This window comes from Vigna angularis, chromosome 3 (genome assembly GCF_016808095.1).
Source record: "Vigna angularis cultivar LongXiaoDou No.4 chromosome 3, ASM1680809v1, whole genome shotgun sequence".
In the NCBI taxonomy this organism is placed as follows: domain Eukaryota; kingdom Viridiplantae; phylum Streptophyta; class Magnoliopsida; order Fabales; family Fabaceae; genus Vigna; species Vigna angularis.
In genome coordinates this window covers 2,681,248-2,706,830 of record NC_068972.1, presented here as the reverse complement: position 1 = coordinate 2,706,830, position 25,583 = coordinate 2,681,248, and the positions used below count along the sequence as shown (strand labels likewise).

At 31.5% G+C, this 25,583-nt stretch overlaps 3 protein-coding genes across 18 annotated transcripts; all 3 read left to right on the top strand.

Annotated features, from left to right (window-relative positions):
- Nucleotides 1-1,566: 1,566 nt before the first annotated feature.
- Nucleotides 1,567-5,124, top strand: LOC108324803 (LEAF RUST 10 DISEASE-RESISTANCE LOCUS RECEPTOR-LIKE PROTEIN KINASE-like 1.1). Its single transcript, XM_052875119.1, has 4 exons — nucleotides 1,567-2,421; nucleotides 2,725-2,765; nucleotides 3,483-3,719; nucleotides 3,818-5,124. Exons 1-4 carry the CDS (start codon nucleotides 1,667-1,669, stop codon nucleotides 4,804-4,806), a joined length of 2,022 nt encoding a protein of 673 aa, XP_052731079.1. The 5' UTR covers nucleotides 1,567-1,666; the 3' UTR covers nucleotides 4,807-5,124.
- Nucleotides 5,125-5,465: 341 nt separating this feature from the next.
- LOC108324804 (uncharacterized) lies at nucleotides 5,466-5,855 on the top strand. The gene has a single exon (XM_017557731.1). It carries the CDS (start codon nucleotides 5,466-5,468, stop codon nucleotides 5,853-5,855), a length of 390 nt encoding a protein of 129 aa, XP_017413220.1.
- Nucleotides 5,856-19,434: 13,579 nt separating this feature from the next.
- Nucleotides 19,435-24,053, top strand: LOC108326282 (probable protein phosphatase 2C 15). Of its 16 annotated transcripts, none has more exons than XM_052875130.1 (11): nucleotides 19,435-19,618; nucleotides 20,250-20,316; nucleotides 20,498-20,599; nucleotides 20,731-21,102; nucleotides 21,279-21,450; nucleotides 21,597-21,750; nucleotides 21,834-21,897; nucleotides 22,056-22,163; nucleotides 22,276-22,401; nucleotides 22,533-22,768; nucleotides 23,660-24,053. In XM_052875130.1, the coding sequence occupies exons 4-11, from the start codon at nucleotides 20,893-20,895 to the stop codon at nucleotides 23,883-23,885; spliced, it is 1,296 nt and encodes a 431-aa protein (XP_052731090.1). In that variant the 5' UTR covers nucleotides 19,435-19,618; nucleotides 20,250-20,316; nucleotides 20,498-20,599; nucleotides 20,731-20,892; the 3' UTR covers nucleotides 23,886-24,053. The 16 variants fall into 16 exon arrangements, with proteins under 16 accessions (XP_052731090.1, XP_052731093.1, XP_017415170.1 ...); XM_052875129.1 differs by lacking the exon at nucleotides 19,435-19,618 and adding an exon at nucleotides 19,658-20,042; XM_052875128.1 differs by lacking the exon at nucleotides 19,435-19,618 and adding an exon at nucleotides 19,658-20,047.
- The last annotated feature ends 1,530 nt before the right edge of the window (nucleotides 24,054-25,583 follow it).

The window sequence follows — 25,583 nt, the reverse complement described above, 5'->3', positions numbered from 1 at the left end:
TTTTGTGATATGTAAAGTAAAATGAAAGTATTCGTTTATCATCATCCTTAAAGGAAACTCAATTTTAAAGTAAATGGATAAATTTTACAAAGAAACTCAATTCATTAAAGAAGTTAAAACAAAATTTATAAAAAAAAATCAGGAATTAAAGACACACATAAAACATAATTTTAACAAAGTAAAAAATAGACGCTAAGATGGGTTAACATTGAAATAGGGTCTAAAATAAATTTACGCAAAGTTTAGAAACTAAAAGCGTAATTTTAATTCAGAGTGGTTTGAGATTTTGATGTGATAAATATTTCAAGTTCTTTTTATCGAGAATCAAATCAAAATTCACTCATTTAAGAAATAATCTTAGAAAAAAAAATTAAAATCTGACTTATACTAATTTTATTAGAACGTATATAAGTATAATTATATCGTAAAGTTGAATTCTGAGTAAAGATAAAATATTGGAGCTACTTTATCTCATTTTAATTTTAAATTACAAACTTTCTAAATTTTGAACAATTTTTTCTTGATGATTATTGAAATTATCATCTAAATCACGTTTATTGGTCAACCGACCACTCACATTTTAGTCTGGGACAACTTAGTTACACGCACGAATAACTTTTTCGTTTGATTCTTGGGTGGTTGGTTGATTTTTTGAGGTGTGCTTTTCAAACTCAATTTTTGAGCGGAGACGAAAATGCTGACTATATTAGCCAATGGTTTTATTCTTTGCGAAACCGACAATAAAGTTTAAAGTGTTAAAGATCTGGTCAAGAAAATAAAAAAAAAATAAAAGAGAAACAGTTAGACTATTAATTGTTTTTTATTCACTACTTAAAATTAATAATATTTTTTTAATTATTTATAACGACTAAGGAATTGTTTTTGTCATCATTGTTAATAGAATCATCCTAGATATTTTACATGTTTTTTAATAAAAATATTAAAAATCACTCACAAAAATAGTAGAATAAAATAACAATCACAAGAACAAAAAATTAAAAATTATATAAGCATGTAATAAATTAAAAAATTAATATAAATTAAATTAAAAATAAAAAAATTAAAGAAAAACTAAAAGTTTAATTAAATCTTATATATTCAAGTATATATATTACTAATATTATTTAAATAACACATATTGCACACTCTTTAACTTCTTAATAAATTTTATTAGAAAAAATGTAGAGGGTTGTAAAGGTATCACCCTTTTTTTATTATTTTGTCAGAATTTGAAAAAAAATTAGTATTTTTTTTTTTTGCGTATGTGGTGACAGATCTTCGACTAATTGGTTGAGTGCATCTGTACCAAAGAGTACGATTCGAGTTTCACACCGCGGCGGGTATTTATTGTCAGATAGCTAGCTATCTTTGGAAAGTCAAATTCCAAGAAACAAAGTGTTAAACACTTGTACCTGGTCAAGAGTCTGAGCAACCGAGTTCGTCAGGGTGGACGTGAGTATTATAAGAATTTATCATATTTTTATGATCTTTAGGACTTTACGCATTTAATATTAAATCCACATATCAACACGGTAACACGGAGATTAAATAGCCATAAACCAATCACAAATCACCTAAATTCTTGCTCCCAATGTACATTGATATTCGCAGTCAACTGGCGTATGAGTTGGTTTATAAGCGAGATACAAATATATAGAGGCATTCCATGGTTGTGGTGCTTCTATTGTATCATACGAAAATGTATGATGTTTATGTAATACTTTTGTTTTGTCATCTGACAGTGTTGCTTCTCGCAGCCGGAAATGCAAATGGGCACAGTTCTGACTGTCCGGACTCATTTGATTGTGGAAGTTTGGGAAGGTTTTCCTTTCCCTTCACCACCTTTGAATACCCCAATTGTGGTGCTTTGGCAATCCAAGGCTGTAATAATCCTAACAAGACAGCACTGAAGCAAGTCCAGTTGACCAATGGTGGAAAACTTTTACAAGTTACAAACATTGTTGGTTGGAGACGGAAGACTGAAGTTACCATTAAAGATAAGGACTTCGTCAATCTTCTTGAAAGTTCTAATTGTAGTGCCTTGAGCTATAATATCACCGTCCCTCCGTCCTCCCCTTTCGGTTCTTTTTACCTGAAAAACAATATAACCGCCTTCAATTGCAGCCGCCAGAAAAACCGCAACATTTCAAAAGATTTCGTCAACTATACTCTATGTCCTTCCTTTGATTTTTACTTTGCCCCTTCATCCTCTGATCAGGACAACCTTCGCTCTTTAACCTCCTCATGTTCAATGGTTCAACTTCCCGTCAGACAAGATTCCCAGTTCTTCATAGGCCCATTTGGATTTTTAACTCCTCAAATTACCTTTCAATTCCAGTTTTCAAATGACTGTTGGCGGTGTCAGGGAAGTGGGGGCAATTGCCGAATAGACAGCAACGCAAAATTATATTGCGCCATGAGGTAATACTCATGTCTCAACAAAATTTCTTCATTAATATTTACATACATAACCATATTTCTACAATTTTCACGCTTTTTTATTTCCCAACTGCTAAAAATCAAGTTAACTCTTTATGTTTTTTCTCATCAACACAAGAGTTAAAATTATGTAATTATTTTCTACTTTATTACTTCCCCGTTTACTCTGCTTGACTGTAATATTATAGAAAATTTTGCTTTATCATCTAGTGATCGCATATAACTAGGTTCACTTCACTTCTTTGTCATCTGATCGGAACAATTGCTTTGCTTTAAATTATGCAGGAAAAATAGAGTTTCGACTCGGAAGCTTGCATTGATGCTAGGTAACTTACACATCCTGACATTCCCCTTCCGAATCTAAGTTTTCACTCCGAAATTTACAATAGAACACGTTTTTTCATTCATAAAATGAAAACTTAGGGAGAATCAATTTCTCAACAGCGAAACTTTGTCCCATGCGTATGTGTTTCATGATAATGGCTTATTCTCTTACAATTTCCTTTAATATTTTATAAAGAAAATAAAGTTAACATTTATAAAACATACCAAAACTCAATACCTGTCACAAAAAAGTTGTGAATAGTGTTTTAGAATTATTCACAATTTCATACTTTGCCTATTCACCAAGTTTAATATCACATTCTGGTTTTCTCCGACATTTTTTAAAAGAGAACTCTTGAAGATTATAGATAGAAACGAAGTGACACAAATTTAACATAAGATCTAATAGGGAATTCCCGTCCCCTTACAAAGTTTTAGAAAGCCATATTGATTTCATCATCACTGATTTCTTTAAATTATTTAGGAAAAATTTAATTAATACCTTAACTTAAATAATCAAAAGTATTCTTTTTAAAAGATATTATTAGGACACGTGAAACATTTTTTTTTTACAGTTTTAATTAAAAAACTTAAATACAAAATTTGTCATAGAAGTTATTTTTCTCCTCTTTGGTTCATTCACTGGTTGACATTAAAAAGATGACTTTAATTTGAGTCTCTGTTAGTTGTGAAACTAATTAAAGTCGCAATCTTTGAAGGAATCGGTCTTGGACCATGGGTCATATTTGGGTTGTTCTTCACGTTACGCTACTGCAAACAGAAGTATGCTCAATCGAGAAACACTTATGGTGATTCCTTCCAAAATCCAGACACAGAGATTGACATGATCTTCTTTGGGGTACCCATCTTCTCGTATAAGGAGCTTCAAGAAGCAACCAACAATTTTGACTCCACTAGAAAGCTGGGAGATGGAGGCTTTGGCATTGTTTACCACGGTCAGCATACAATACACTACATACCTCATTTCCACTGCAGAGATACAATCACTTTTCATCTTATTAATTCGCTTAAGCATTTATATATAAAAAACCAGGGACACTGAGAGATGGAAGGGAAGTTGCAATCAAACATCTATTTGAGCACAATTACAAGAGAGTGGAACAGTTTATGAATGAAATTGAGATCCTTTCTCGCTTGCGCCACAGAAATCTCGTGTCCCTTTATGGCTGCACTTCACGTCACGCCCAAGAGCTGTTGCTTGTGTATGAGTACATTCCAAATGGCACAGTTGCTAGCCATCTCCACGGTGAATTAGCAAGAGTTGGTTTGCTGACATGGCCCATTCGAATGCAAATTGCCATAGACACTGCTGCTGCACTCTCCTATCTCCATTCTTCTAACATCATTCACCGTGATGTGAAAACCAATAACGTTCTGCTTGACATTAATTTTTCCGTTAAGGTGGCAGATTTTGGGCTTTCAAGATTGTTTCCCAATGATGTTAGTCACGTGTCCACAGCTCCGCAGGGATCTCCGGGGTATCTTGATCCTGAATATTTTCAATGTTACAGGCTCACCGATAAGAGTGATGTGTATAGCTTTGGGGTTGTGCTAATGGAGCTAATATCATCCATGCCAGCAGTTGATGCAGCCAGGGAAAGGGACGAAGTTAACTTAGCAAGTTTTTTCATGACAAAGATTCAAAAAGGAAAGCTTCGTGAGCTTGTAGACCCATCCTTTGGATTTGAGTCAGATGAAGTCGTTAAAAGGATGGTGACTTCAGTGGCAGAATTGGCCTTTCGGTGTGTGCAGGGAGACAACGAACTGAGGCCTTCTATGGACGAAGTTCTGGAATTCCTCAAGAAAATCCAAAGTGGGAATTATGAGTCTGAGAATCCAGATAAAGGAGATCATGGTGGTAATGTTATGTCGTCTACCTCAAGGGAAGAAGTGCAACCACCACCATCAGTTTCACGGAATTCGGGTCAAATTGAAATTTTAATGAATAATAAGCTTTCTTCGCCAAGGTCCTTCACCGAGAAATGGGAAAGTGAATCTACAACGCCCAATGTCAGTGGTTAACCACTTTTCGGCTAATAATAACAATAGTTTTTCACGTTTTGGTAAAAATTAAGAATATATTACCGAGCCTTTTTTGTACTCTCGATGCTCCTAGTTCCATTACACTAATGATTGATTACGAATTTCAAAGAGACAAGGACTTGGGGGGAAAAAAAAGTAAAGAAAAATCGAAGGGAGAAGAAAAATTCTGTAATCTACCTCACATAATTCGTTATTTATCAGTCAAATCAATGTAACTATTTGTTAGTATCGCGCGTGACGTTGTACTGTAGTACATTTAATGTTTGTTTTTGTGGAGGATATATTTGTTCTTTAAAATCGCAAGATCCAGTTGGTGCAACGATTACGTTTTATTTTATTGAAAAGAAAAAAAGCCAGATGGGAAAATGGTTGGGCCTACTAGCGATTCAATTTCCATGGTCTTGGCATGAGTCATAGTGCTTTTTAGTCCAAAGTATCAAAGGAAGAATTAAAGAGAAGTAATGAATGTGTGTGGAAGAAAAGATGCAACCGTTCCCAAAATAGATCCCATGCTTGTTAGGAGCAATCAATCACCTTTGTCCCCTCACAATTATCAATATTCAAATTCAAACTCACTTTAACCCTCTTTTAATAGAGCAGAGAACAGAGCGAGGAAGCGTGGAGAAATAACTCAATACATGGCTGCATTGCACAAGTTCAAACTCTTCTCAACGCCGTGTGGAGTGGGGCAAAGCCCGACCCAAAGCCCGAGGACGAGCCCGTTGGTTCAGTTCCGGCGGCCCAAAACATCCCTGCGCACTCTTCTTAGCCTGAACCGGTCACCTCGGCGAGCCGTGGAGAAGGATCCCATGCGGAGACACTCCCTGAAGGACCTCTTTGTGTCATCGCCGCCACGAGAGGAGCAGGTGCAGGATCACGAAACTACTCCAATGTTGGTTTCCGTTGCGGTTCCGCATTCTTGGAATAACGAACCCGGTTCAACGAACTCGCCTTGGAGCGGTTTCCGTTGCAGGTCGTTGTTGAAAAGGAAATACTGGCGCCCTCTCCTCCTTACTATTCCGGAATGATCTGTTCAACCAATTTGATGGTTCCACTTCCCTTTTGTCCCATCTCAAAGTTTTGCTTTTTATTTAAGTCTCCTTAAATATAATTGCATTTTATCTTGGTTATGATGGTATTCACTATTCTGTGATATGAGAAATCGTTTACATTGTCACTTGACGTGTATCGGTCTCTTGGATTGAAATGGATGTTAATAAATTTAAATTTTTCGTCTCAATTTAACCTACTGAAATATTCTTGTGTTGTGAGGAGAAGCTGTTCTATTTTTTTGTGGGGGCTTTATTAGTTTAGTGTTATCTTTAGCACAAAAAAACAATAAGGCAAAGTAAGGTTAGAATTGGGTAAAGAGAAGCGTGAGACACGTTATGAGTTGGGAGAGAAGAATGTTGCTTTCTTAAAGCACCATTAATCAGTGTCCATATAAGACAAAAGATGGACAGCCATGCTTTTTGTGACATCCAAAAACAATGCCTTGTTTTTTCTTGCATTGAAAAAACTGGTTGGGATTAAGATTCAAGGTCGTCTTCTTCTTCCTCTTCTTCTACTACTACAAAGTCGTTTCTTCTTTATCAAAATTTTTATTATTATAATAATTATAAAAAAATTTATTAAAGTGTAAGATTTTCATAACAAATAATTATAAAATTAAATAACTTTAATAATTTTATTATATTTTTATTCTGTAACTGATTTCATTTATTGTCTGTAACTATTTAAAATATTAAATAGAAAGAATTTGTGTGAATTAGGTATAAAAAATATTTTTTTTTATTTTTTTTAATAATAATGTTAGTGGTTAGTATTTATAAATGGGAAAATTGAATCCATACCCTCTCACACCCTTCTTTCCAATTTTATCAATAAGTCATCCTTATATAATAAAATCATTAAAACTTTCATGTCTATATTCTTCTTGCTGGGCTTTAACAAAGAACTTTACCAAATAAGCCCTCGTGAATTGAAAAAAAAAACTGATATTAATGTTGCCACTAACATCCTATTCATAGTCGCATTGATGGCTAGCGTGAGTTTGTATGTTAAACAAAATCAATTTAATATAATGGAACCATCTTATTATTCATGTAAAATTTTAGTCTATTTTCCTTTTATCAATTTCGTTATGTTGTTGTACCTACAAAATAACACACATTAAAACAATATTATATATGTAACAACCTTTAAAAATCATTATGTTAACCCAATTTTTAGAGTAAGAGGGTGATAAGTCAATTTCACGATAAATAAAAAAATAATGAGGTGATCAGTAGAAAATTGCAGCTATATCATAGTATGAAATATGTTACATTATATTAAAATTATATATTTTAAATATAGTAACATTATTCTCAAAGTAAAGAATAACATCTCGGTCCTCGGCAATACGAAACATGAATATTGTTAATGCAACTTTAGAAAAGTGGAAATCTTAATTGTTTTGTAACATTCACGTCGAAAATCCAAATAACTCAAATTAAATCTAATAATTTGGTTTCTGATTGGATTTGGCGAAGTCCCAGATTCAGTTGTGACTGTAGTGACAATATGTCTCAGATAGACCATGCCTATAGTAAATAAAAGAAGAAGTATAAGGTGTTTGTAAAATTTAAAAATAAAAAACTGATATGTTTAAAATTCTTTTAACATGTATTTGTTTTTGGGAGTGGACTTGGAAAAGTAAATTTAAAGAAATAGAGAGGTGAAAATGTGATTGTTTGAATTAAGATAAAGATGGTGGAAAAGTAATTAAAATTTAAATATTATATATTTTTCAAATATTCACATATATATTTTTAATAAATAAAAGTCACATATAATTTTAATAACCAAAATATCCAAAAAAAGTCTAAATGAAAAATATATGTCTATATAAACATAAAAAGAAATTGAAAAGTAAAAAAGAATGAAAATAAAATAATTTTCAACTCATTAAAAATAAAATATTTTAATAAGTTTTATACATAATATCGAAGTATACATTTATATTTATTTTTTGTTGTTTTATAGTTGCTGCAAGATAATTTAAATAAATAAAATAATATAAATTTTATATTATTTCATTAAATAATATCCTTTATTTTTTTCCGTCATTAATATGCCTATTCTCTATATTATTATTATTTAGAAAAAAAATAGTTATCATTTAATCACACATTAGAACAAGTCAATTGAAAGAGATCGAAAGAAAGGAAGATGTGAATACAAAAATTAAATGACAGTATTTATATAAAAATATATTTTTTAAATACTAAGTAAAAATCAATTTTTAACAAAAAAAAATAATTTTAATTAAGTCTAATTATCATAACTTCTATATATGTGTGTAAAATTCAATAATTAAATTTAGATTGAGCTGAATTTGGACAGTTTCTTCTTGTTTGAAATATAAAAAATTATATTTTAGTTTATTAAATATCGAATACAAAAATTATAGAAGTACATGTTGAAATTATGGAAGTGCAAAAAGAAATGGTGATAAGATTTGGGCTGTCCATTTCTTGACCCCATTTTTAAGCTAATTTAGGAAACGGGCCTTGCAGGTTTAAGCTCAATTAAATCAAGGTAATGTTGTTCAGGCCATCTAATTGTATCGATATACTGTTTAATATTTTGTTGAAAAGTATATTTCAAAGTAGAAAGCTAAAATTGTAACACTCTCAGAAAATCATTTTTCCAAAATTTATAATTTAACAGATTTTCTGGAAATTTATTATTTAAAATATTAGAATTTTAACCCATTTTAAAATTACTTCTTTGAAAATATTAAGATTTTGAAATTCAAGATTGGACAATAATTGTTTTGAAGGACACAACCTTTATATTACTTGGAGTAATCCATGACAATCATATCATTGTCACAAAGAACCTATGTCCTTAATTATGCTTCTCTCTTTTGAAAATTGTACTCTTTAACCAAACAAGTGACTTCATTAACAAACGGGATAAATTTTTATTATTACTTAATCACAATTTGTCATTTTTTTTCTTTTAAATTTGATTTCTATAAATAACTTTCCAAAATGCGTTAAAATTTCAACACATTCCAAAAGTATATTTTTTAGAATGTCAAAATTTGAACACTCCCAAAACATACTTTTTAAAATAAGTTAAATTTTTAATATTAAAAAAAAATTAGTGTTGTCAAAACGGACCACCCAGCTCAACTCGGTCTGATTCACCAGATGTTAATTACTTAGTGAGTCAACCCAATCCGACTCATTTATTAGTAAGCCGAACAAATCCGAACTCGACCCGGCGTTGGTGGGTTAAATAGGTTGACTCACTGACTCATTTAATTACAAAATTTTTTAAATAAAAGAAATTATAATTTAAATTAAAATAATTTTACTCTTTATGTTAAATTCCAAAGATGATAATTGTGACGCCCCGGCAACTCAGAGACTCGAACCACCAGGCTAAGCACGCTTAACCATGGAGTTCTTACGAGTTAGGCTACCGAAAAGCAAATGCATTTGGTGATATGAGTAGCCAAATCAATCCATTTAAACTATCCTTCAACCGTATAGTCCCATACCTATACAGTCTCCAGATCCCTCTCATTCCGGTGTATGTTCGATTCGTCCATGTACCCCTTCCACCCGAAGCTGCCAGGAGCCGCTCCTTGTCTGTGCCCCTGCACCATGCCTCTTGCACCGGCGTCACTCCCCGCCCTCGTCAGTGCCCGAATGTCACAATAATTCAAAAAAAAAAAAATTAACGTACAATTCAAATGTAATCCAAAAACAAACCTAAAATGCGAATAAATAATTTTATAATACTGATAATTTTTGTGTTATTTATCCATTTATAAGATTAGAGTCTTTTGAATAAATAAATTTATAATATTTTTCTTTTTTGAAATATCTTTTTTTTATTCTCATTTATAATATAATAAAAAAATGTTAACTACTAATATTAAAACACAAAATAATAAATAATTAAATTAAATTAAGTGAATTGTTAAGCCAATATAATTCATCGTAGGTTCAATCCGAATAAACTACTGAATTAAAAAAAATTAACCTGTATAAAATTAATTCAATTTTTTCCGATTCAACCAATCCGTGATGCTCGCCCGCGGGTTCTTGACATAAAAAAAAACATTGTTTTCTTTTTCACTCTTCAGTGCATTTTTTTTTTCTTAATCTGCGTGCTTGCGCATGGGTTGCCAGATGGAACTGGTACAGAATAGCCATTACTTATTTAGCTGTAATACAATTTAGTAAACAAATGAAAAGGGTAAAATAGCTTTTCTACATAAAAATTGTATATATATTTTCTTTCAACTCAAACCTTGTCACTTTAGTTTCATTTTAATTTTCTTCAACCAAACATCCTTTTTACTTCATTTTTTTACCTATTATTTTTCCTTTTTCACCTATAAATTTTGCTTCTGCCTATATTTTTCTCTCTCACTGCCAAACAAAGGTGGGATCGGTTTTCTGATCTGTACTGTTCAATAGATATATGCTATTTAAAAGGGTAGGACCAAGGAGTGCCAAGCAGTGGTTGTGTTCCCTGTACATTTACCAAACTGGCCTCTAATTATGGGCCCATGAAAGCCCATCCTTCTGAAGGCTTATCCATTACAGTTTTCTTTGTTAAAGCACGAACATTGAAATATCGACAGGACAAAAAGTACCAACTTTGATAAAAAAAAAAAGGCGAAGAAGAAAAGAAAAAACAAAAGAAAAACATGAGCAGTGATCCAAGACTTCTTGGTCTGGGAATCCAGACTGAGATCTCAGGGTGTTTAACGTTGCCAAGGATTAATAGTATATTCAACTTGGACAATGTGTCCTTCGAATTCTACAAAACTTTGTTTCTTCACAATTATTCGAAGACGCTCTTGTCTCGCTTTAACTTTATCCAGCAGCTTTCATTTTCACTAATATTAAGAAAACATAATTTAACATCTAGTGTTCACTGAAATAATTGACTGAAATAAGGAATTTAGATTTAATGTCTGATAATATTGTGAATGGAATTGTGAAATACATAATTTGATATGACAAATAATATGAATGCGAACAGAAATAAAAGTTATCCTGGAAAGCACTACGCATGTGATGAGTATATATATTAGTACAAGTTTTCCATGGGCCAAATGGAACATGGAAAAACATAATGGACAGCGATGTTTAGGATAATAAAGAAATTATAGGGTTGAATTGATGTGCTTAAATATTTCACACTGTTGCATGATGCTACAACACAAAGCGATGAGTTTTCCAAGTTGGCAATTTGTTGTTTTATGATAACCATACAATCTGAAAGTCACTTTCAGAAAGTTGCACATAACTACTGAATGATACAGCTTTTCTCCCCAACTACTACTTTTAATCCAAATTCTTAGATATATTATCCATGGGCCAAGAAACGCATCTTAAATGCATGTTTCATTGTCACCCCCCAACTGCTTGCATCACACTAGCCACATAAAAAATGCCCCACTCTAATGCTCATACCTACATACATTTGAGTCAACCATATCCTTAAACGCTCTGAAAGACCATATGCAGCTACATGTAGGAGCGAATTCACTTCTTTTGCCCAACTTTTGACATTCTTAATTCTCCAAACACTTTATTTTTGTTAAGTCTATCGAAAAAGAGGTTCACCGAGAAGATACAAACAATAATGAGATATGAGTCCAATTACATAAGAGATTGACACTACTCTCTACCTAAAACCTTAAGGTAATGGGTTAATGAGTCTTTCATCTTTATGTAGTGCTCTACTTTCTCATTTTTATCCAATGTGAGACTTAAACTTACACTTTGATTCCCAACAATCTCCCCCTCAAGGGTGAGTCCCTTCCACATAGGTACACTCCCCCTCTAGCGGAAGCATTTCCACCTACCACAGCCACAAATAGCCCTTTACAACCGCGATTCATCTCAACAGAACTTGCTTACATGAATACTCTCTGCCAGGAAGACTTTCTATATAGGGACCATTATACTCATCTGAATTGGTTACCAAGACAAAATGACTAGCAAGAGTTTGGATAACTCCAATTGGATGATGCACATGAAAAGCCGAATGAAGGAAGGAAGAATTTATGAGGGAGTTTGTAAGGGAGTTTGTTGGGATAAACTTAAATTTTAGGGTTTTATTAATAATTTTATTTAAATCTTATTTTATTAGTTTTGGGTCTAGTAATATTTAGTTTGATTTTTATAGAGATAAAATAGGGATATATAGTTATGATTTTCTATTTGTTTAGGTACAATATTATTTTACGCGATAGATTAAGTAGATTTTATTTGTAAGATAGTTGATATTTTATTTTCAGTTTTTATTCCTGTAATATTGTAAGTGTCACGACTATTTAAAGCTCTTCAATTATCAATAAATAGCAGAATCATTTTTAGGAAAATATCTGAGTGTGTGTAACGTGAGATTTTCGTAATAGTGGTATCAGAGCTGATAATTTGTTTTGGTGACCGGCTCAGACGAGTATAATGATCCCTATACCGAAAGTCTTCATGGCGAAGGGTATTCAGGTAAGCAAGTCCAGTTAAGATGATCGACCGTTGGAAAGGGCTACTCGTGAATATGGTTGGTTGGGAATGATTCTGCTGGAGGGAGAGTGTACCTATGCAGAAGGGACTCATCTTGAGGTTGGGAATTCAAGTGTGAATCTATGTCCCACCTTGGATAGAAATGAGAAAGTAGAACACTATGTAAAGATGAAAGACTCATTAACTTATAGTTTTTAAGATTTTGGGTAGAGGGTAGTGTCAATCCCTTATGTAGTTGAACTCATACCTCATATTTCCTTGATGAACCTCTTTTCGATAAACCCAACCGTTTTTATAATATAAATCTGACAACCTTAACACTTTAACACCAAGTGAAAATGTATTGTTGTAAAAAAGTTGAGATGCATTAAATATTATATAAATATATGGTTTAATAATAATGAGTGGAACAATTTAAAATATTCAAGTGATAATTCCTTTTGAAGTGTTTATGCAAGTGGATGGTTGTCTTGAGTGCAGTGACAAGTATAATCATATGAATTTCTTTTAAAGGTTTGGCAGTTCTGCCTGCTCGACAAAAACAACAAAAACTGTGAGTACTGATGACCTACTACTTGGGTTAATTTGTCACCCTTGTAACAATATACTTCTGTTTACACATTATGCACGAGAGAACTTGGATGAATATGAAGGGAAAAATCATATTAATTTGAAAGCTTCACACAGAAAATAAACCAGTAAAGCAATTTCAGTAATTGCAACTAATATTATTATTTCTCCACTAGTTTAATTACTAAAGTTCTATTGAAGTGGGAAATATTTTTCATAAGATAAAAACTAATGACAAAAAGACAAGGTAGAGTTGGTTTATTTTTTGTCCAACATTGTAATTTGTTTCTTCCTATTTCAGATCTACTAGCTATAGCGATGTTAATAGAGATACTAATTAAGGGTATTGGTACTTGTGAAATTTGATTAAAGTTAATCTGACTTATTGAGCATTGGATACCTATTTAGAGTTAGATGAATAGGTTGTAGCTGAATATTAGTAATAAAATTAGGGGAAGGAACAATGATTACTCATGCAATCACGTGCTGCCTCATCTTTATTATTGGCCTGAATTGCATGACATTTTTCTCAAATTCTAAATTAGTATATATGTGTAATGATTTATATATATAGGTAGTAATCTCTTAATACAGGTTTTAGGCTTCATGCAGCAGCTACATATTGCATGGATAGTGTCAACAACCCACAATTTATTTTAACAACACAATTTGGCCTCTAAATAATAAATATTTGTTATCTCAGTAGGCCAGTCGACTTTTAATCTTCTCAATATTTTATTACCAAACAACCTTTTTTTCTTCTTCAGCCAATCTCATCTTTGAAAGGCATTTATCCAACTTTAGAAGTATTTTTACCCTCTCGAATTATTATGAAATTAATTAAGTTCTAATCTTTTTATACACGTTAACACTTATCACTGAACATGTATTTTAAGTTTTCACAGTTGGCTTAGATTTTAGTCACTTGTTTGGTGTTCAAATAGGCCATGCAGTATTATTTTTGTTTTTGCTATATTATCATTTCACCAATTTCAAAATTACAGTTGTTTTTATCTAAGTACATATTTATAAAAAAACATTAACTATTATATATTTATAAATTGAAATACCTTTATATAATGTAATATTTTTATAAAATTTAACGTTTTAATATATATTAATAAAAGCTTATGACGAGAAACACATTACAAACGTTATTTTAATTCTACAAAATAATTACATTTTTTAATAAATATAAATTATTTAAAAAATTATTATTTTGAAACGAAAAGAACATTATTTCTTAATGATTTCAAAGATATTTTGTATTGTTATTAGTAAAATATATATTATTTTTTTACATGTAAGATACAAAATTGATTAAAAGATAACTTAAATTTTGTAGAGATAAGAAAAAAAATTAAATATTTAATTTTTAGAAAATATTCTTAAAATACATCTTTCATTTATCGGATCATGTAATCTACATGTTAGTTATATAGTGGTGTGTTATGTCACACACATTATTGCTGGAATATATACTACTACTTTAAAATATTTATGTGTATAATATTAGGATATATTTATGATACATATACGAGGAATTAGTGTAACAATTAAATTAAAAATGTAAAATTTAATTCAGTTATTTGAATAATGTAGTGACTAAAAATCAATTATACGATACTCGTACCAATATATATACAATCATTCTATATTTATATAACAAATATATTGTTCTTATGCCATAAATAGTAATAATTCATGTTAATTTAATATTCTATGATTAGTGATGATTTTAAAGATTATTTTAGAAAAATAATATAATTATTAACAAATTTCAAAATAATAAGTAAATTGATTACTATTTTTAATTTAGAATTAGTACTATAAAGGGACAAAAAATTAGTTAATGAGGAGAAATTTGATTTAAAATTAGTAGTTACACATGTGTTCTGAAAAATAATACGAATTTTATTGCTGTACTACGCCTTCATGGGATTTTGAAATTGATTGCAACATTTTCGGAATGATATGATGCATGACTAGTCACTTATTGCTTTATCTCATTAGTTCTTTCTATTTTTAACGTATTTATTACTCACGTATATAATTGAAAGTATATTTCTCTTCTACTAATTCTTACTGTTTTCTAACTTATGATTAAATTTTGATTTCATTCTCTTATTGTGTCTGATTTCAAATGAAATTTTATTTATTAAAGTAGTGGAACTAGTTCAAGTGCGCCTGTAAATAAAATGATGTACAATGTTATTCTTTGTCTAAACATATTGTAGAGTGAAACTTGTATTTGTATTATTATAAATTACAAAGATTTTTATCGTGGCTCTTTTGTCTGGTTTTGTTTCTTAAGGTGAGATTTCTTTTAGTGAAAGAGATATAACTCTTGTTTATAAATAAATGTTGGCAACTTGTGTTATGTTTGATGATTTTAGATTATAGTCAATGTTCTTTAAGTGATATCTATGTAAACTAATACGGAACAGAATGAATAGTACATGAAAAGCCATGATGGACTGTGTCTATCAAAAATTGGTGTGCATGTCCTCAAACAAATGTGCAATTAGATTGCAAAAGATTTCAAATTGTTGAAACAATTGAGCGTTTACTTTTACAAGTTTCAGGTGATGTTTATCTTCTTAACGTAGGTCAACCTGTTTGGAAAGGTGCTATAGAATTCAATTATGCTTGGGATACTCAATTCTCACTAAATCTCATTTTCTCAAATGTTGTTTGTTAAGTGTACAACCAAATCATTTTTTCTCTAATAAATGATAACATTGTCATTGATGTAGTAAACTAATACTATTAAACAATAACAATATTAATGTTGTTAAAATATTAGCTAACAAAATAGAAAAGTTAAAACTCACTCTGAGTCACCTCCAAACGAATATAAAATTAATTTATAATAAATTAGTTCTTATAAAAGTTATATAATTAGGTTACTCAAATAAAATAATAAATGTAATAAAAGAAGATAAAGATTAAACAGAATAATTATATAACAAATAAATAAAATTAGAAAAACATAAAAAGAGACAAAAATAATAATAAACAAAATATATTGATTTCCCTCCTTTTCAATATAGGATTCATCATTTGTTATATAAAAATTATTTTTTTAATTAATTATTGTCTTAAATTTACAATTAATAGATGTAAATTCTCAATTACTTTGTTGATGTTTTTACTATTAAACAAAGTATGTTATTAATAAGTTTAGAGAGTAAGTTTAGAGAGTAAGTTTAGAGTATCTTCTCCCAAAGAACTTGTGCAACACATGACAATTCTTCCTTTTATAACTCAATTAGACGTCAAAATGTACAAAACAACACAAAAAACTCTTTTTGGTATTTTATCAAACAGTTGTTGTGCAAGGAATTATATTTAAAAGAAACTTTGTTGGAATTGGATTTCATTAATCATATGAAGATAAATATATCATTATTTCATTCAAACATTCATATCAAGGCATAGTCCTAATCCCTTAGCAACTAGTTCTAAATTAATATATCAAACTGTTAATCCCTTAGTCAATTTAACATACAATTTGCATTAAGTCCGATGCTAAGAATGATTAAGTTATTGAGTCTATCCCTAGATCCCAAATCACTTAGGTGTTGTATCTATGTCCATGTTCAAAGTTACTTTCTAGTAATTAGAAACATTCAAATAACATTATATTTCCATACAATGATAGTAAATTCAAGAAAGAACATATGAACGAACAACGATATATTGAACAGGAAAATTATATCAGAGTGAGTTCATTACATCCAATTCCAACGAAAGAAAAATTTAACTACTTCTAGTCATCTAGAACGTACACATTTGACGCAATCTCTTGCGATAATGGTGTCTTGTGATGATGCGCTATACGAATTTCTTCCTGCTGGCTCTGCAAATTTTGGTTTGCGCTAAGCGAAAATTGGCTAACAGATTCCAAATAATACACTCTTTCCTGTACAATATTTTACATAACAACATGAATAATTACAAGATTGAGCTCATTTATAAATGTTAAAACAACTCTTTTTCACACTTCAGTTATCAATTAAAGAAGTAAAAATTTTGTAGATTAATAATAGTAAATTTAACTAAAATACATTATCAATTAAATATTATACTATATGTTATCATGTCTATTTTTTGTCTTTTATACCAAGTAAAAAACTAATTAACTAAAACAAATTATTGATTAATACTGGTTAAAGTTTTCATTTTTAATTAAAATATATTATCAATTATTGACAAAATCTTATTCACATTTAATCAAAATAAATTCTTAATTAACATTAAAAGTCATGAGACTTGTATGATACATGTTACATAAATTTAACACTATACTAACTTGTTACTAACTTTTGATTGAGAGACAAAAAGACATATAAAAAAACAAATCACAATAATAATAAAAAAATAATCAACCAATTATTACATTAGCTCATAATTCATTGAAAATTACAATAAAATAAATTAAAAGGCTTAGCATTCCATGACACATAAAAATGATATAAAAATAAAAGATGAGAAGGTGAAAACATAAAAAATGGTGGAGAACAACATATATATTATTGATGATCACCAGAATATCTACTGTACATGTATTATTGTCTTAATACTAATAACACACAAAATTTAAACAATATTGAAGACAGTCACCTTGTCATCTCATAAAATTATATCCACAGCATGTCTATCTTCACTTAAAACCACCTAGGTCAATTCAACCTTCTATTTAAAACTAAATTCTCATTATATAATTAATTATAACAGAGAAAAAAAAGAAAATGTTTGGAGGGATTTGAGCAACTAAATTTGAGAAGGGTGAACCTTTTTTATCATTGCACGAGTCAAGATATTACAGGAGAAAGTAATATTATTTTATGTTTAATTACAAAAATAATTATATGTTTTTTTTAATTTTTACTGTTTACAATTTCATATTTAATATAATTTTATTAATTTTAATTTTCTCATTTTAAATAATAAATCACATTTCATAATAATAATAATAATAATAATTTTATTTAAACTAACAATTTATTTGAATTTAATTTCTTTCGAATTCATTCTATTTCAATATAATTGTATTATTTTGAATTTTTTATTTATTTTAAATAATAATTCATATTTCATTTTAACATAATTTATCATTAATATATTTTATTTTAATTTATTTTAATAACCAAGGATAAAATAATAATATTCTAATTATAATAATTAAAATATTTTTTAATTTATTAAATTCACCACATCTTTTATAGCCTCTAGCAAATTTTTCTCTTAAATTTCTTTAATTTTTATTATTTTTTTAATCCAAATAACTTCAATTTCATATATCTTTTTTTCCACTCAAATTTATTTCTTATGTCCATGTTTAGAAACAAAAAAACCTAAATATAATATTCAAAAAATACTCCAATATTTATTTAATCAAATCAGAACTATAATCATACAAAAAATTAAAAAAATGAAACATATTAGTACCATGAGATAAACTTGAACAATTATCAATATTAATATCTATATATTTAAAAGATAAGATAATACTAAATATTAAATAGATAAAGTCATCTTAAAAAAATATTAATATTAAAAATATTTATATCAGATTTAAAAATATAAAATAATTTTACATATAAAAGTACTTTTATTATGGAGATATATTTCTATATTTGAGAAGGCAAAGAAAAGAGAACTTTGCAAAATACCATCAACACCCTCTCACTTATTAAGTTCGTGTCCCATTTTTTTAATCTAAAAAAATACATATCTCAGTCCAACTCTAAAATCCAACCATGCTTTCTAGATGCAACACCTAAAATCCCTATTTGTCAGCCCCTTAATTTAAATATAACATGCATTGCTTTAATCGCTTGATTAATTTATTAAAATTAAACATATTAAATATTAAATTACCAACTCTAGTTAGAAAATTACACATAAATATTTAATTAAAATAGTTTAAAAAATTAACATTTATCTTGATAATAGATAATAGATATAAAATAATAATTACAAGCATGTAGATCAACTATAGTGTATCTGGTATGTTCGAGTAATAAATATATTTTGGAAATTAATTTCCGATGTATATTATAATAATTTTTTATTTGAACAAAACCATCTGTAATACATTATATAAGTAGTCTCAATATTAAGAAACAACTCATTAAAAGTCAGAGTTATTTATAATTATTTTAACTACGCATCTATTAATTAAATTAAAAAAAGGGACTATTGAATTGAGTGAAGAAGAGGGTAGAGTTGAGAAATAAGAGAAAATGTGGTCCAGTGTGAGGTGTGTGCAAGGCAAAGCAATGCAAAGCTGCAGCGCACTTTCTCTCTCAACCAAACAAACAACAAGGCTTCGTTGTCGACATCATTGCGATCCCAGAAACAAATGCAAACCCTTACAACACGTGTCCCTTTCGATTCACGAATTTCCATACTCACATTTCTTTATTTATTTCACCTCCCAACCAGTTTTTTTTTTTCTTGCAAACAATTTTGGGTGGTCCCCACCATCTTCCTCTCCCGGAATTTTTTTTTAATCTGTATACTTTCACCAAGTCTGCTTCTTTGTTTCTTTCCTTAATTTAATTTCCCTTATCTTCTAGTTGTTCTTGTCATAATCCAAGGAGATAGATAATCAAACTCATTCACTCTTTCCCTTCGTTTGTGACGGAAATTGGTCTCCTGCTTAGGTTGTATGTCCATCTCAATTTCACACTTGCCTGCTACAACATGTTTTTCCAGTTGTCACTACTTCCTCACCGTATTTTACTCGTTTTTTCTTAGAAAGTAGAAAGAAAAAAAAGGGGTTGCATTTTTTTTTGTGTGTATATTTTTTTCCCTCTGAGGGAAGGAAAGAGAGAAAGAAAGTTTATAGATACCGACATTTATGAAACAGAATGTGGGTGTTTGCAAGCAAGGCTTTATAAGTCAGTAAAGCCACTTTCTTCTTTCCATGAAAAATAGCTTGATCCCGTGCAACCACGCCAGCAGCATCTGCTTTATTGTTATTCTTTTTGGTTCTGGGGTGGAATCTACATATAAAAGTTGAAATCTTTGTTTCATTTCTTGGTGGTAGAAAATTGTTCTCCGAACTGACTTAGTGTTGGGTTGGTCGTAAGGTTTTTTATGCTTTTTTTTGTTTCTTATTTCTTTAAAGTGAATAACTCTCTCTCTCTCTCTCTCTCTCTCTAAGAATTGGGTGCTTCTATTTGTTTAATGGAAGATCATATATGGGTTTGCATTATTGGGTTTAACAGTTCATACCTAGTCACCAATACGCGTTTCGCATACGTATTGAAATATTTCTTTCTTCTCTTCTAGTTTGCTTGGTGTAGCAGTCTTATCTGATCTGGTTTTGCGCGTGGTGGACATCCAGACATTCACCCTGGTAATTCAGCTACTTTGTCGTCTACTTTTTAAGGTTGTAAATTGTTCTATGTTTTGGGTACTTTGAACCCAGCAACAAGTTTTCCCTGTTTTTTTTTAAAGAAAAAAGTAATTCAAGCTCGTGGTTCATAAAGCTCAGTACAGGTCAAGATTTAATAAACAGCCTGCGATTTCAACTGCAGGTCGAGACTTTTTTGAGTCCGCCACAACAATTGTGGTTGCAGTTTCCTGCTATTGTGGTTGCTTTTGTCTGCAATTTCCCGTATTCGTACATTAAAACCTTGGTAGATGTCAAAACTGGGTCATACTTGCATGATGCATTGTTAAAAGTTGCTTTTGCACTTTGGATTTACATGCTTTATTTGGTTGTTTTTGGGGATGAGTTGGTAATTGTTGATCTTTGCGATGAATGTAGATCAGGCTGGGATAAAATTTATATTGTCAAGAAGTGTTTACTCGTAGGAGGAGTGTTTTATGCTTGGAGGTCTAATATGCTTGCGAGAGTGAGGACCTTTTGATTTCGAGTAATTGGTCGAGAGAAAAAGGGGAAGCTGAAGGTTCTTTGGTGGGGCAAGATATGGCCTCTGGTGAAGGGAGGCGGCGTCATCACGATCTTGTGCCTCTTGCCGCATTGCTCAAGAGAGAGATGAAGAGTGAGAAGATGGAAAAGCCTACTGTGAGGTTTGGACATGCAGCTCAGTCCAAGAAAGGGGAGGATTACTTTCTTATTAAGACAGATTGTCAGCGAGTGCCCGGGAACCCTTCATCATCCTTTTCTGTATTTGCGGTATTGTTCAACTTTTCTGCTTCTGATTATATTTTGCTCTGCTTGTTCTAATTGAAATTTAGCTTTACTTTTTAGTCTTGGGCTGTGGCAACAGTCCTTTCGGACTAAAATGAGTGTCCTTTTGGACGGAAGCACATCATCCTATGAGATGGTCACTCATTTCTTCTGGTTCACAGATCTTTGATGGGCATAATGGAAATGCTGCTGCTATTTTTACTAGGGAGAATTTGTTAAATCACGTGTTGAGTGCTCTTCCTCGTGGGCTTGGGCGAGATGAGTGGTTGCATGCTTTACCCAGGGCATTGGTTGCGGGTTTCGTTAAGACCGACAAGGAGTTTCAGAGCCGAGGTGTGGACTTTACCTTTTATTCTTTCACTTTTGGTGGTAGTATAGTTATTCATTCATATTGGGAGGGTTAAAATACGGAACAAGGGAATCAGGAATGTATTTCTCCGTTTTACTGATTATCTGAGCCCTCATTTGGTTTTGTCTAGGAGAAACTTCTGGAACCACAGCCACGTTTGTAATAGTGGATAGGTGGACTGTTACTGTTGCATCTGTTGGAGATTCCCGTTGTGTACTAGATGCCCAGGGTGGTGCTATTTCCTCCTTAACTGTTGATCACAGACTTGAAGAGAATATTGAAGAGTATGTTTTTATCCCTTAAGGCCTAATTAGTTTGCTTATTATTTTTTTAATGCTTTTTGTTACAAGTTACTCTGTATGCACAGGAGGGAACGTGTAACTGCTAGTGGAGGTGAAGTTGGGAGACTTAGCATAGTTGGTGGTGCAGAGGTGAGCATATTTAGTTGTACTTATATTTATTTTTTCATCCTAAAATGGAAGAAAGGAGAAATCTTCCATTTCTCCCATGCCCCCTTTTCAGCATCTAATTTAGGGAGTTTTGAATTTTGCTTATCCTTGTTTTGAAGTATAGTTCTGAACCATTACAGATTGGTCCCCTTCGATGCTGGCCAGGGGGTCTATGCCTTTCTAGGTCAATTGGAGACATGGATGTTGGAGAGTTCATTGTTCCCATACCATATGTCAAACAAGTGAAGGTATAATTTGTTTCCAGATAATTTCATTTTCTTTATGTCAGATATACAATGCCTATGCAGCCAGTGAGGTCTTTGTTCAGGATAAAAGCTTACTCTTTGTGATGGATTATAGCTATCAAAGGCTGGTGGGAGGCTTATAATTGCCTCTGATGGCATATGGGATGCTCTATCATCAGAAATGGCTGCAAAATCTTGTCGAGGTTTGCCTGCGGAACTTGCAGCTATGCAGGTTGTCAAGGTAGTATGCACTACATTGCTATCCGTAGTTTAACCAAATCAGCATGTCTTCTGGCTTGTGATTGACATTAGCATAGTGTTACAGAGTTTGCATTTCTTCTCACTTGTATATACATTTCAACTGTTATTCAGGAAGCACTACGAACGAGAGGATTAAAGGATGATACAACTTGCATAGTAGTTGACATAATCCCACCTGATAATGAATTGCCACCAACACCTCCCCCCCAAAAGCGGAACAAGCTGAGAGATCTTCTTTCCTTCAGGAAGAGATCCCGTGATTCTGCAAGTAAGCTATCAAAAAAGCTTTCAGCTATAAATATAGTGGAGGAACTGTTTGAAGAAGGATCGGCAATGCTTGCTGAAAGGTAATCCGTCGTTCTCTTTCGTAGGAAAAATTATTCAATTGAGGAAAATGAGAAAATTTCATGAAGGTTACTTGCATTTTTGTTTTCCATATTTATTATGTCATTAAAAGTAGGGGAGTATTACTGACTGGTAAGTGATATGCTGGGATAGTTTGAGATACGTGCAGGCATTAAGGATTTTTCTGACAGCCATTTGTTTATTTAATTGATCTTGTTCAGATCAACTTGGATTTTTCTTCATCTAACATTAATGGACTTGTCTCTGCGCGCATTAAGTTTGCTCCCCAACAAAAAGCGCAAACATTAAGGATCTTCAATGTTATGCATTGTCATTTATGAATATCACCCATGGCTATAGACTCTGTTTCAATTCGAGTAGGTTTTCAGATAGGATTAGAGTTAGTTGGACATGATTTTGAAGATAAGAACTTACGATAGGAAGGTGTTCAAATTCTGTTGACATACAGTATGTTACTATTTAAAACAGTATTTCCCTCATAAATATTTATATCTGTCATATCCAAATTCTGTTTTGACAGTGTTACTATTAGAAACAGTATTTCCCTCATAAATATTTATATCAGCACCCTTCTTGATCAAACGAACTAAAATTTTATCTTTATTGCTTTATTTTCAGTGTTACAGTACATTATATAGTTTAATCAGTTTATATGTGGCGATAAATGATTGTGCATTATAGTTCTCTCTTAATTGATATGATATCCATTTGGGATCTACGTGACCCAATTTCAATGTGTGCAGTAGCTATGAATTTGTTCTTGGTGGAAGTATTTTCCTGGTTTGCTTATGGAGTTATTAGAATTGCTGAATCACAAATTCTATCTTATTCTTTGAAATACTTTGAAATCAGTTAGTATGGCCTGCTTGCAGATTAGGAAATGATGACAACTTGAACACGGGGCAATCAACATCTGGTATTTTTGTTTGTGCTGTTTGTCAAGTTGATCTTGCTCCAAGTGAGGGCATTTCTGTGCACGCGGGTTCAATTTTCTCCACCAGCTCCAAACCCTGGCAAGGTCCCTTTCTTTGTTCTGATTGCCGTGATAAGAAGGATGCAATGGAAGGAAAACGTCCAAGTGGAGTTAAGGTCTCATAGGCTCAAAATTGGGGTCTTATTCTAGAATTCTTTATGCTACCTTTCACATTTTTTGTATTAACGATTTTTATAGCAAATTAATTGATTGAATCTCACTTGAAGTAGCGACAGATGTATATGTAATATCCGCAAATTCATCTAAAATGGGTATTGCGTTTGAGTAGTAAACCATGGCTGGGAGAGTGCCTGGAAGGGTTTTTGGGCGGCTGAAGATTCTTCACCTCTGATTCATCGTTAGATTTGGAAGGTTAAAATCGGTGCCTGGTAAATTCTTTTGTATAGTAGTTAATGTACCCACAAAAGTGGTTGTCATCTTCATCTTCTATGAAGCATTGCGTGCTTTGTACAAATTTCCATCACCTTTCCAACCCTTGGGGATTGAAACGCTTTCAAAAATTAATCCATCCAAATTCACGTCAGCAATTTTTTATTCAGTGGCAGAAATGCTATGATTCATGTAAATGTTTGCCACGAAATACTTTTTTACAGCATCTGGCACAAAACACTCGATCACTTCAATTTAAAGTTCGTACGAACAGCTTCCATGGTCGAAGACAAATAACAAAGTCATAATGTATCCAGAAAAACCATTTACAGGCTAGAATTAGTTCATTCAAAATGTTTGTGGACCAATGAGCACAGTATCTTTTTGGCCCACTATGTTTTGGTAGCATTATTTCGGTACAATGGTTTAGGTCTACTTTTTGAAAACCAAGTCACAAAAGAATTCAAAAACTACCAAAAAATGGTCGAAGCTCAACGTGATTAGAAGATAAAAATGTTAAAAAGTGACAGCGGAAGAGAATAAACCTGAATAAAAGTTCAATCGTTTTGGTTAAGAAGTTATTGCACATGGTGGATGGTTTCGTACTCACCACAAAAGAGTTCTATGGAAGGAAAAAAAGAACTACGTGAAGAGAGTTTTCTGAAAAGAAGTTACCAAAGCGCAACATTGTTGTATATTTGCTTCACAGATTAGAAATGAAGCACGTTGCTTCAAGAAATTGAACGGAAAACGTGGTGGGTCACATTCTTCATTATTGGAGTAATAAAGATGATCCCATAACCGAAAACATGTTTGTCATCTACCTATTTTTCTCCAAGTATTTGATGCTCTCTTCCCAAGTCAACTTCTGAATCAAATGCACATTTTAGAAGGGGTCATACATGACAAGACAGAACTTCATTCTAAAAAAAATTGGGAATTTGGGAAGTTGATTTGCTGTGCTTCATTCGTGTAAAATGATCTCATCAATGAACGTACTGTAAATTGTCACCAAACTAGCATTTATGCACCCTTTCTTGAATCACAAGAAAAAAAAAACATGCAATAGGCTGCGTATGCGTTGTTTGCTTTGATCTTTTGTGCGGTAGAAGAGATGTAAATGCTAAGAAGTGTTGGATCTACCGAAGAGGAGATTTATCCGAGAGACACAATACTAATGAAATATGAACCCAATCATATAAGAGATTGACATCACTCTCTACCAAAAACCTTAAGGTAATAGGTTAATGAGTCTTTAATCTTTATATAGTGCTGTCAATCCTTTATATGGTTGGACTTAGATGTCATTCGTGTCTTTCCGGTGAACCTCCTCCTAAATAGACCCAATAGTGGTATGGTTTGTCTTGGTGACCGGCTTAAAAGAATATAATTTTTCCTATATCGAAAGTCTTCTTTTAGGTAAGTGAGGTACG